At 35.2% G+C, this 13,765-nt stretch overlaps 1 protein-coding gene across 1 annotated transcript in view; it reads right to left on the minus strand.

Annotated features, from left to right (window-relative positions):
• The window catches only part of LOC306864237 (muscle, skeletal receptor tyrosine protein kinase-like), a 30,209-nt gene extending 18,007 nt beyond the window's left edge, over positions 1–12,202 (minus strand). Inside the window, exons 1-6 of the mRNA XM_079408089.1 lie at positions 11,983–12,202; positions 2,820–2,946; positions 2,527–2,678; positions 2,110–2,237; positions 1,864–2,005; positions 442–566 (exon numbers count right to left, since the gene is read on the minus strand). Of these exons, the coding sequence (XP_079264215.1) occupies positions 442–566; positions 1,864–2,005; positions 2,110–2,237; positions 2,527–2,678; positions 2,820–2,946; positions 11,983–12,061 (753 nt within the window). The 5' untranslated portion in view covers positions 12,062–12,202. The remainder of the gene's footprint in view (positions 1–441; positions 567–1,863; positions 2,006–2,109; positions 2,238–2,526; positions 2,679–2,819; positions 2,947–11,982) is intronic.
• Positions 12,203–13,765: the final 1,563 nt, after the last annotated feature.

Below are 13,765 nucleotides of genomic sequence, written 5' to 3' on the forward strand. Positions count from 1 at the left end.
CTTGCATTCTCTTGGATTTAAAGACTTACACGTTTGTTTTCAGACAATATCTTCAAGTAAGACTGATCAGTTTTCGGTTCCCTTTGTATCTGTCTACCAAAATCCACAATGAAAAACGATCCCAAATAATGATAATGTGTTTTGAATTCTTTTCTTGATCTCAGTATGGCTTAAACTTTATTGCTGCTGTCCGATCAGCGGCCTGAGGAATGATTGTAGTTTGAATCCTGTTAATAGCAGCACAGACCGAAGCATCTGCAGAATGTCACTGTACTGGCAGCGCATCTGAGCCATGCCGGCTGACATTTAACATGAACACACTGAGCTCTGCTCTCTGGTCCAGTAAGATGGGATGAATGTACAACTAATTTGCTCCGTAGAGCCAGAGCAAGCAAGGAAGATGGGAGAGAGATAAAAATGAGTGCAAAGTAGAGGATTTACCGTATTGCCGTTTTCAAGCCAAGTTATGGATGGGATTGGGTTGCCAGTGGCGTTACACTCCAGCGTAACCTCTGATCCGATCTGAACTTTCTTCTCCTTGGGAACTTTCAGTATCTTGGCAGGAGCTACAAGAAAGTCAATGATGAATAAGAAAATGGAAAGTCTTTTAAAAATCTAGCTTAGAGCACATCAAGTCATTAGACATTATTTAAAAAAAAAATGTTAATTGAAAATATACACTGCTGTTCAAACGTTTTTTTTTTTTTTTTTTAAGACATTTCTTATGCTCATCGAAGCTGTATCTATTTCATAATAATTACAGGGGGGAAAAAAACCCTGTAATTTTGTGAAATATTTTTGCAATTTAAAATAACAGTTTTCTATGTGAATGTATGTTAAAATATAATTTATTTCTGTGATCAAAGCTGTATTTTCAGCATCATTACTCAGTCTTCAGTATCACATAATCCTTCAGAAATCAGTCTAATATACTGATTTATATTCAATGTTGGAAACAGTTGTGCTGCTTAATACTTTTTTGGGACCTGTGATACTTTTTTCAGGATTATTTGATAAATAAAAAGTTTAAAAGAACAGTGTTTATTGAATATATATATATATATATATATATATATATTGTTACAATACACACTACGAGTCTATTCATTAAAATAAATTAATGTTTTATGCAGCAATGGATAAAAAGTGATATGAAATTCAGTTCTTTGTAACTTTTTATTCATCAAAGAATCAAAGAAAAAAGTATATATATATATGGAGTAATGGCTGATGAAAATGCAGCACTGCGTCACAGGAATAAATTGTATTTTAAAGTATATTAAAATAGCAAAGCAATATTAGAAACTGCAATAATATTTCACAATATTAGTGGGAGTTTTTTCTGTATTTTTGATTAAAATAAATACAGCCTTGATGAGCATAAGAGACTTCATTAAGAACATTAAAAATATTACTGATCCCAAACTTCTTAAAGGCAGTGTATTTTTTATTTATTTTATACAAATATCATGAATTATTGAAGAATATATCATTGCGTTTTACGGAGTTGCACCACATGACATTGTACAATCTTAACTAACCTTGGCTTGTCATAAAAAGGTCAAATTAGGTCAAAGGTCAAATATCATGCTATTTTAAATGACTGCTTACTATTGGTTGCACCAATATAATAATAATAATTGTAATAATAATAAATCACTATGTGCTCATCATGAAAGAGGTCTACTATTTAAATTTTTGAATCAATGTGCAAGCATTATGTCATTGGCTCATAAACATAAAATGACCTTAAAAGTATTTGGAAACTTGAGTCATACTTAAATTGTCAGAATGTCATTGCATTAGAAAACCTGAAAATGACAAGAATACATTAATGAGTTTGAAAGCTATTTTATGCCATACCTTGTACTTCAATAGTGACTGGTTTGGAGTACACGATTCCAAAACTGTTCCTGGCCACACAGCGATACTGTCCAGCGTCCTCTTTCTTGATGTTGTTCATTTTTAGGGAACCCGATTCCAAAACTGATATACGACTGTTAACCTACAAGACACAAGGACACAATGATTGATACATTGTTACAGTCTTACCAACAAATACTGGGAAGAAATTACATGTTAAATACTAAAACAAGACAATCCATATACCTTTATCAAATCATCTTCTTTAATCCAGGATATGTCAGGTTTGGGATATCCTAACGTTAAACATGGCAACACTGCTTTGGACTCCACTATCAATGTCATGTTAGTAGGATGTCTTTTGATTTGAGGCTCTGAAAACAAAAATAGTTCATTAGAGTGACCTTTACTTCACTGAAATTGATATTCTGTTATAACATTCAAATTCAAACACTTCCTTTCCATGTGGATCAAAAAGCATTGAATTTACCACAGAAATGTCAGTGAATGCAAACTGAAAATGAAAACCTTCAAGCCTTTATTAAGATACAAAAGCAATCATTTGGCAAGCAGCATGAACAAAAATGAAGTGGAAACAGATAGTTCTGATATAATATCCTGATGTCTGTTATCTGAGTTATGAGAGCACATATGTGAACATACTCATCTTCAGCTGTAAAGCTCCACAGCTCTTGGCCGGTTCTCCAATCCCATTGCTAGCAATGCAACAGTATTCTCCATTGTCCGAATCCTTTACATTGGGAATGATCAGCATTTGGCCATTTTCTCGTATAATGTATCTGGAATCGTAAGACCTGCATTCAAGAAGCAGATGCTTTACAAACCACTGGTAACCTGAGCACAGTTTGAGACTTTGTTGAGATGACTATACAGGAGAAACTGTTTTGTTTTTATTTAGAATAAGAATCAAGTTAATTAATGAAGAAAGTTCAAACCGTATCGGGTAGTTATTACGCGTCCATGTAATATCAGCTTGAGGGTATGAATCAACCTCACATATGAAAGTAGCATTATGATCCAGAGAGGCATCCACTGTCTCAAGCAATGTTGTGATTCTGGGTGCTGCAGTAGAGAAGGAAAGAAATACTCATCATCGGATTATATGTTAAGTAACTGTATACAAAGAGGTATTTTTTTATCCCCCCTTCAGTAATCATGTTATGAAATAAGACAGGCTGACAAGAAATGCTTTTTAGCATTTGACCCTGAATAATTATAAATCATTGTAATGGTTGTGAAACTACCTTTTCACAACAAAATATTTCACATTCTGAACGCTACTCGGCACACCGCAGACAGCTGAGGGTCTCGGGGAGAACATGTTTCTAATGGAAACAACTGTGTGAATGCAGGCCTGATGTTATTCTATGAATAAATCCAGCTGATAAGAAATACATCCCTCCCGTGACTGAAGCCAGACTGGACTTTAGGTCTCATTACACTAACAACATTTTGTTAAAAGGTCACATAGTGATGCCATGTTTTTGGGAGGTAAAGGCCTACCATGTCTTTTTTTTATGTTTTTTAAATCACGGTAATTCCATTTTTGTGACTCTGACCATGACAAAAAAAACTTTTTTTTTTTTTTTGCATGTTTATCATTTTGCACGTTGAACAATAAATACGACCTCACGTTGTGTCAATCACGTTTCACACTGCCTCCAAAACTTTTGTCCGTCATAAAAAAATCAGGTTCGATTTTCTGCGTTTTTTAACATCTGACGCAAGCATTAGTCACCGTACAAACGAACGCCAAAATCCAGAATGGCGATTGTCAAGTTCATCCACTTCGTCTCACAGCACAAAGCACTGTGAAGATCCACACTGACATGTGGCTCTAGTATCGCAAGCAAAGCATCAAACTGAGCCACTGACATCCTGAAGTAAACTTTGAATCGCTCGTGATAATCCCGCTGCTCCTCTCTATAGGATTGGTTGGACCCAATATTTCCTTTCTTTTTCTCTTTTTAAGAAGCGAGAGGACACAATTATCCTCACAGCTTGAAGATCCATTTAGTACTGTTTTGCTCATTTTTCTCAATGGATTAATTAATACGCATCGGACTCAGTGTGCAAGGTTTCTGTGCCTGACGAATTTTTAGGATGACGAATACGAAAATACGCATACAAAAATTTCAGACTTTCAGACAGTGCAAGGACCTTAATTCCAGGTTTTGGAATGTGGACCATGATAAAGTCATGTTGTTGTTTTGTGTTTTTTGCATGTTTATCATACTAATTCATGTTTTGGGGACAATGACCATAATACAAAATGACATGTTTCTTGGATCTGTACCATGGTAATAGTTTGTTTTTGGGACGTGTAGCTACCATGACAAAACCAGATGTCGGTAGTATGGAGTTACATTTACTTGAGTAATGTTTTTGGGTAACTAATACTTTTAGAGTATATTTAAAGATGGGTACTTTTACTCTTACTCAAGTACATTTTATTAGTGAGAAAACGGTACTTTTACTTCTTTACTGTTGTCGACGCTCCTCTCGTTACTTTATCTTAATGCAATACAAGTTAAAAATGCTTCAGTTTATTCCAAACGCGCCGTCTACTTTTCTCTGGGCAATGAGCGATGCCCATTCGTGAAGGATTCATTCTTTTGAGTCAATTCTGTTCAAAGGCTTGATCAAACCAGTTGGCAAACTAGTGAATTGGTTTGCGAATCAGTTTGAATGATTCGTTCAGTTCCCAGAGTCGTCTGAAGCGGTTCTCACTCAGAGTTGTAACATCAAGAGTGTTGAAGACGTGGCTTTGGATCTACAGTCAATTGAAAGCAAATCTGCAAAGGCTATTGATTGCTAGCTATGAAGATCTTTATTAGATGAACACCGTGTGTGCTGTCTACGGTTCCACAGGTATAGATAGGCTACATTAGATTAGAGAACAAGATACCACTATGACATTACCAGTTTGTTGTACATTCCTGCTGAAAAAAAAATAGCTAAAACCAGCCTTAGCTGGTTGGCTGCTTTTAGCTGGTCATCCAACCTGGTCTTAGCTGGTCATAGCTGGTCAGCAGGTTGGTTTTAGAGGAGTTTTGGCCACTTTCCCAGCTGGCCAGGCTGGGAGACCAGCTGGAACAACCAGCTAAAACCAGCCTGACCAGCCTAGCCCGGCTGGGCTACCAGCTAAAACCAGCTACTACCAGGTTAAACCAGCTAAGACTAGCCAACCAGCCTAGCCTAAATGTACCTTATATTTTAAATACAATAAGCTGTCTCAGAGTATGAAATGAACATCCGCCAAACCCACGTTAGCTCTGCGCGACCGTTTCCAGGAGGAATGCCTATTTTCACAAAATACATTTGTTTACATTTTGCAAAACATGTGCATTTGTTTCGTTATGTTCAGATGTTCGGTAGCGGTCATGTGAGGAGTTTTCAATCTTCTCCGAATCAGAGGTTATATATACATATAATACATAATTAATATACTTTAAAATATAATTTAATTCAGTGATTGAAATCAGAATTTTCATCAGCTGTTACTCCAGTTTTCAGAGTCATTCAGAAATCATTCTAATATATTGATTTAATAACAGTGTTGGAAACAGTTTTGCTGCTTAATATTTTTTGAAACGTGACATTTTGTTCAGGATTCTTTGAATAGAAAGCTAAAAAGAACAGCATTGATAATAAATCAACATATTGGAATGATTTCTGAAGGATCATGTGACACTGAAGACTGGAGTAACAGCTGATGAAAATTCTGTTTTGGATCACTGAAATAAATTACATAAAACAAATATATGCACACACACACACACACACACACATTACCTACATTTGATCTATATATCTAAATAAAAATAGACGATAAATATACAGGATATGATCCAAAATAACTAACTACTTGAGTAGTTTTTTTATCCAATACTTTTTACTCTTACTCAAGTAACTATTCAGAATATTTTACTTGAGTAAATATTTCTAGAAGTACTTTTACTTTTACTTGAGTACAGTTTTTGGGTACTCTATACCCACCTTTGGACAAAACCATGTTTTTGTGTATCATGTTAATCCCATGTTTTCGCGACGTACTGTAGACCATGATTGAAAATAATAATTAAATAAATAAAGTTTTTTGTTGTTGTTGTTGTTGTTTGTTTGTTTGTTTGTTTTTGCATGTTTATCATACTAATTCCATGTTTACAAAATGCCATGTTTTTTTGGATGTGTACCAAGCCAATGGGCTACCTTGTTTTTGAGAGTGTACCGTGATAAAACCATGTTTTCGGCATGTGTACATTATAATACCATGTTTTTGGGATAATAAAATTCAGTTAATTTTGACAGATTTATCAGAAAACAAGACGTTATACCTCTATTATTTTGCTTTTCAATAAATTGATTATGATTTAAGAATGTTTGGATATTTGTGCTGGAAATAAGACATATTCTAAGTAAGAAATAGTTTTGGAAGCGTAATCCCATGTCTTTTTTGATTTGTGCTTTGGTAATGCCATGGTATTGTTTAAGCTATTCTTTAAAGTTTTTTCAACCTTGTATATGTAATGCCATTTAAAATCAAAGAATCATAATACCATGGTATTGGTGTCTGATAGCAAAATTCTAAGACCCCTAAATTGATCAACATCTAAAGCAGATAGAAAAGTCAATCCCAGAATGCATTGTTTTACTGCTAAGTACTGAATCTGAGTAAACAAGATGGTTTTTGGCAGCAATGTAGAATATCAACGTGATTATAATTAATACTGACAAATAGTTATATATTATTAAATATCAACATGTATATGAGTGCCGAGTTGTTATCTTAGCAACCTGCTAACATCGGACTGCTGAAATCAGTTGTGTTAAGTCTCTCGAGTAGTGCTATTTGTATGCCACATGGAGTTGCAGCCTATTTAGGGTGCTGTAGTCACTTATAAGGCTCTGTTTCATTACATGCTGCCTATTTATGCAACTAGACGACTTAGGATTTGGAAGAGAACCAATGTTTGTGCATATGTAGCCTATTTCATGAGTAATATTTAGTCTAAGTTTAATTACCGCAAGATTAACACTTTACTATTGATCAAAGATAACTCACTAGTTAAAGACATTTTAAGTAAACGTTGATGTGTATGAGTCTGGATATTACACTTTTAGTTTTGAAATGTTTGCTCTTAAAGTTACATAATGTTTGTGTTAAGAGTCATTAAAACAGCATTAAACATCCACGATCAAATTTGAGGTCAGTTTGTTGCACTTCCTTTTCTTTCTGCCTCGTAATAAATATTTGAACTGGAGTTTTATTGTTTAGTCTGGCACTGTTATGTCAACTCCAGGAAATTTTCATTTCTTTTGCAATCACACTTGTATTGTTTTAGATATTTCTTCAAACAATAGTTTCTTCAAAGGGAAATCTGACAAGATAAACAGCCCTCCCAAATCCTCCAAAAGACTTGTATCAGTTTTCCAAACTTTCCCCTTTTAGATCTAAAAGCTCCTCTCGCATTCAGACTAAACTCGACCAAAACTATACTGCGCTCACTAATGCAATTACTGTAGGTCACGTGTCACATGTATGACGCTCGTGCTATTTTCAGTTTTGTTATATTATTAGCAAGACTATAGACTAAGTGACTTTGTTGTTGCTCTCCGGTGTTCTTTTAGTATTATGTATACATTATTATATTTAGAATTAGCTTTCTTATTTATTCTATTTTCATTATAACTAAGTTTACTTTCATTTTAAGGTTTAGTAATTGTATGTGCTTTTGTCAAATCTGTCAATTTGCGTACTTTAAGACAAGACAGCTTCCAATGCAAGATTTCGAACTTTATAAGTTTTTCATATAATATTTATATTTTTTCTTTTATTTGAGATTTTTCAGTTAACAAAAACAATGTTTAATAGCTTTGGCTAAAAATAGCTTGTTCATTCAGTCAATTGAATGTAATGTTAGTTACCTTGAAACAGTTATGCTCTGTGTATATGCTGTTTGCTAATAATATTATGTATTACGAATTTTAAATTTTCATCAATGGAGAAAGATGAACCAAATGGTGCAGTTACGTCATCTTCCAGCTGGGGCTAACTGGGCCTTGCTTACCAGTATTAAGCTGGTCTGGCCTGTTGACAAGTGCACAAAACCCCACTAAAACCATTCTGGGAGACCAGCTGAGCACTTCAGGTTGGTTCAAGCTTCGTTTCAGGAGGGAATGCAGAGTTCTTGTCTTTTTAAGCTGTTTTCTCTATCATGTATGCAGGTGAGTGACAGCGGTGAAGCCGGAGCCTCATTAGTTTACAGCATGACTGTGCAAACCTCGTTTGCTGTTGGCAGTGTTTTCTCACGGGGATGCATTAGCACTCCGCATGAACACAACCTGCCAATTTCCAGAGTGTGAATCAGCGGATATATCACCTGTTCCTCGCAAGAGCTTCCAAGGACATCATCATCCCGACCTGTTAGCAACAGCTCATGTTAAGATGCTGCTTAGAGTTTTATGTAAGAGACTCACTCTCCAATTTGATGTAAACAAATTACTTCATTTACAATAAATCAACTATTCTTTCATCCATTTATTTGGAAAAGGTCCAGCATTCATTTGTTTGCATATGCCATTTGCTTTGATTTCTAATGCAATGGCATTCAGACATGTTTTAGTATGTTGGGAGGCCATTGTATGTAAAATAATAAACACTTTTTTTAGGAAAAGCCACCTATGTGTGTTCTAAGATTTTTATTTATTTATTTTTGGCTGAAAACGTTATTTCTAAATGGACTGTGAACTTTGCGAATATTAGAGAAAACATTAAGCTCCATTTTGCAATATTAGTAACGTACAAAAAAAAAAAAAAATGTGATGATGTTTTAATGTCATAAGAACATTTTTGGCGAACAGATAATTTTGAATGAATATTCAAGTTAAAAGTTAAAGAGAATCTTGCCAGAAGTTTAGTCAAACTTCTGAGAACATTCTCTGAATGTTAGTCTTCATGATTTTTTGCTGCAATTGGTCTTTTTGGCTTCCAGTAGTGGTAAATGACCGTAAGCAGGCAATTTCTTTAGATGAACACACGTTTATTAACAACCGGCAGCACACCCCCTATTTCCCTAGACACACCCCTCGTGCTTCTTGTCACTCAGATTTAAAGCAACAGTGATGAAACAATACACTATCACATGACATGACATGAATGACATTTGGTTTGATACCAAGAAGGACATTATGTTTGCAAAGTTTGAGAAGGAGCATTTATTTTCAATCCACAGCTCACTGACAGCCAAGTGATGTGTAGAACAGCTACTGATGCTATTCATTTGATTGAGGAAGTGTGTACGTCAATATCAAATTTATACCTCATCATCTGATCGCATACCGTTTTGGCATCATCTGTTGAGAGTGGGTTTCATCTGGTTTGGTTCCAGGATCCAAACTTTGCACTGGACATGGAGTGGCGACACTCTCAAATGTAACCTACATTAATGCAATCTGTGTCATATTTCCTTTGACCTTTCATAGTTCATATGTTTTCAGGATGAAAGCGTGTCAATGTTGGCATCTGCCTTACGTCTACCAACATACAGATGAATTTGTGCCAAAATACCGTAGAGTTTGATCAGATGCAACCTTTGACATAAACAGCAAAAGATATGAAAAGTGTTTTCTTTTCAATTCTTAAAGACATAGTTCACCCAAAAATTATTAATGATTTACTCACCCTCAAGCAATCCTAGGTATATATGACTTTCGTCTTTCAGATGAATCGGAGTTATACAAATATATAATTCCAAGCGTAAGGCCTTCTGAAGTGAATCAATGTCTTTGTGCAAGAAAAATACCCATATTTAAAACTTTCTAAATGGTAATCTATAGCTTTCTCCTAACTGTCGTATGTTTGTTCAAGAGAGAGCGGCGTTCCACACCCCGGCGCCATGTGGAGCGGTTTTCATGATGGATGGATGCACTTTTTGGGGCTTCAATATCTTGACCACTATTCAAAGCTTGGAAGAGCCAGGGTATTTCTTAATATAACTTTGATTATATTCATCTGAAAGATTAAAGTGATATACACCTAAGGTGGCTTGAGTAAATCATGGGGTAATTTTCATTTTTGGGTGAACTCTCCCTTTAAAAAGTAATTAGACTATCAAACTACACACAATTGCAATCATAATAGACCTTAAACTAATATTTGGCTCTCTGCTGTGGTTCCATTTGTTTTTGGTTAAAATAACTAAAACCAATTGTCATGATGTTCATTTCAGTTCCATTAACAGTAAGATAATAAAAAGACAACATATTTCTATTGCAATGTCCATGTTTGGCTGCATGTAAAAATGGACTCTTCTGAATGACTCTTCTACTGAATTGGTCATTTGCTTCATCTTGTTTATTAACTGAAAACTGTTACAATTTGATGTCGTATTTAAGCTTTCTGAGACTTATTGTCATAACTGACAGGTTGCTCATATAATAATGTATAGTAAAACTGATTTTTATGATTTTTTTTTTAAATGATAACAAAATGTTAGCTAAATAGCATTGATTTATTTAGTATATCTGTTGTTTACAGTTACCAAATATTTGTTAAGCGCTAAAAAAAAAAAAAAGTAGCCACCCATCAGTGGAGAACCATTGCTTTTTCTTTAGTCATTTTTGATAAATTTGAAGAAATGATGTGCACAAATGAAAATGTTTTGACTCCAGCTTCTGTTATAGGATGGATGGGAAGAACCTTTTCACCACTGTGTTTCTGGGTATATTAAATACAGATTCCATGTCTGGAATTATACATGTATCCAAATTCCCAAGCCTTCCATATGTATCTTAGATGCCATGCCATACTCGAACAATCTAAATCAATATTCTCCATCTTAACCTTTGGCAAATTCTATAAATCATGTCAAGGTGTCGCTGTGCTTGCTCTATGTAGAGCAATTGATTGAAGCATACTGTCCAACACCAACATACCGTACTAATGACCTCATAAGTTATTTTAAGATGTTGATTAGTAACCACATGAGTGTATCTACGGAGAAACGGTTGGCGTACAGTGTATCTTCTCCATCTGGAGCTCTGCTTACACACAGGCTCCTAAAATCATAAACATTTCCAGTGGGAAGATATTGAGGTTCAAAGCTCTCAGGTCACAGCTATGCTTTTCGGTTCTCCAGAAGCCATATGTCACAAATTATAGCTCAGGCTTGACGTGACCTCACAGTTTAAATCATAAATACACAAATCAAAACCCATCTGTTAGTGATTCTGATACTGTAAAGCCGTGTAAATTATTCTACAAATGCGATCTGTTTGTAATTGCTTTTCTCAAACAGTCAAGAAAATCAGATTATAATATATGTTTATTCACTGTGGGTGCGAAGAAAAATCTGAGGGATAAAAAAAAAAACTTTGACTTGATTTGAAAATTATAGGTTAGCACTTGAGCATTGCATATTGTGGAAGGAACATGCTGGAAACCTCCATCCTTTAATCTATGATGACATGAAGTAATTGTTATGTGTGACCATTGATGCTATTATTATTATTAATACAGCAGCACGTGCTGTATCACTACTGTCAGAAACAGCTCCTTTCATAACAAACTTTTGACACGTATGACATCCATCACTGTAAATATTGCCATGTTGAAACACGGATGAATCAGATATTTTCATATTGCTTTCTTGATGTTTTTTCACATTTCACATGCTGCTGAATAGAGTAATTTGTATAGATAGATAGATAGATAGATAGATAGATAGATAGATAAAATGCACTATATTACAAACTATGTAAATATAATAACTAGATTGAAAATCTCCATGTTATCCAGCTTAATTTGTGAATGTTCCAAAAGAGCATCAATGCAATTAACAATGTGACCTAATGTACATCACAATTTTTTATTTTCTCCATTTTATGCCATTACTTTACCACTTTTCAAAATCCTAAAATTGTATTTCCAATTGAAATTAGAAACAAACCTCATTGTCAGTTAACTAACACTGTGAAATATCTAATTCACCAGATCCCTAATCATATCTCAATATTCAACGAACTGCCTCGCTTCACCATGTGGCTAATGCTTGCACAACACAAGATAGTTATTCACAATCAGAAGCCGTGACTCACCTCTCTGGAGCCCTTCACTCAGGCTGAAATATGCCAGAAGAACTATCAGTGGAATGTTTTTCAGGACCTTCATGTTCATCTTAGAACGGTCTGCTTGGAATCAGCTTTAAAATCCATTGGTCAGCCTCATATCGAAGCTGTGAGATGCAGTGGCAGCAGACAGTAGAGTGTGTGTGCTACAGACAGGCCCTGCGATCTGTGCGCTCGGCTCGAGACAGACAGGGCCAGCTGCTGGATACGCTTACACTGAGATGAGGTGAGGGGGCCGAGATGCAGAAAGTATCGAGAAAATACCAACAATTCCATTTTTATAGAAGGGAACATGATGTACGCATTTAATGGGTGGTGTCTAGTATCAAAAGTTTGTGTATTTCCAGTACTGCCAAAATTCAGAGCTCGTGATTTGTCATGCAAATTATGAAGGGAATTGTACACTGTGATAGATAGATTAAATAAATAAATGTACACTGTGCAAATAAATAAATACATTTTGGAGTAGATTTTACAAGACAATACTATTTCAGTTTTTCTGTTTCAAACTTTCATGTTTAATTGTGAAAATTTACACAATTTATAATAAAAAAAAAAGTTTTTACACCTATTTATTTTCAGTGTAAGCAATAAACTACTGTCACAGTCTGTGTTAATATTACTAGCGGCAGTCAATGCAGAACCTATAAAAAATAATATTTCATAAAAATTAATAACTTCACAGAGGTTTATTTAAGAGTATTTTCAAATTTCACACAATTCATTTGGGATTCATGTTGTGAATCCACTATAACTGCTAAAGCATATATATATATATATATATATATATATACATATATACCTATATATATATTTTTTTTTGTGGAAAGTCAGTCATGTGTTTCTCTATGTGAGTTGGACGGCCCTCAGCAACACACGCCAGCCCTCCCTCACTCATAGCAATAGCATGACAGGCACAGCCTTTGCATTCAAGTCGCCTTTGTATGGCAGGACCCACCTGTTGCTCATTGGCCCGTACACACTGAATTATTTTAAGCTGGAGAGTGACATTTCCCAAAGTAACTGTTTATGTCCCCATCCTCTGCGCTTTCGCCTTGTACGGTTAATTGCAGTGGAACATTTTATTCTGAGTGTGCATGATGCATGATATGCAGAGAAATGTGCTTATTATCACTTCTAAAGCAGTGTATGTTTTGACAGGTTTTTGGTAATGTCTAATAATGTACTAAAAATGTATGCGTTATTAAGTATTTATTTTATTCTGGGGGGGGGGGGGGGGGGGGGGTCTTAGACCTATGCTGACTTGGTTCTGTGAAAATGAATAGTAATGACAAGCATGTACAGACATACATTTTTTATTCCCATCATTTCTGTCCAGCAGTTTTTACTTTTTAACTTTGTCTCTGATACAGAATTTCTATGTATAAAGTCATAAAATCTGAGACCAGACTGAACATGATTTTTTTTCTTTCCTAATTAAACATGGAAATAAAATATTAATGCAATGGAATATGGGGCTGTCACATGATGAACGAACGACTCAAACCCGAAGACTTGAAACAGGTGAACTAATTCAGTGCAGAACCTATAGGATGTTGCGCATGCGCAACTGAATGAATCACTCCCCGAGACGACTCGTTCTTCCCGAGTCTGAATGAACGAATCATTCAAAAACAACCCATCACTACTGTCATCAGTCCACCATTGTTTCACCGCAGGAGCAGATGTAGACAAGAATGGCTCCTAAGTGATTGAGGTGTTCTGTTGTTGGATGTAATAATGAACATAGCAG

Source organism: Barbus barbus, assembly GCF_936440315.1.
Source record: "Barbus barbus genome assembly, chromosome: 45".
NCBI lineage: Eukaryota > Metazoa > Chordata > Actinopteri > Cypriniformes > Cyprinidae > Barbus > Barbus barbus.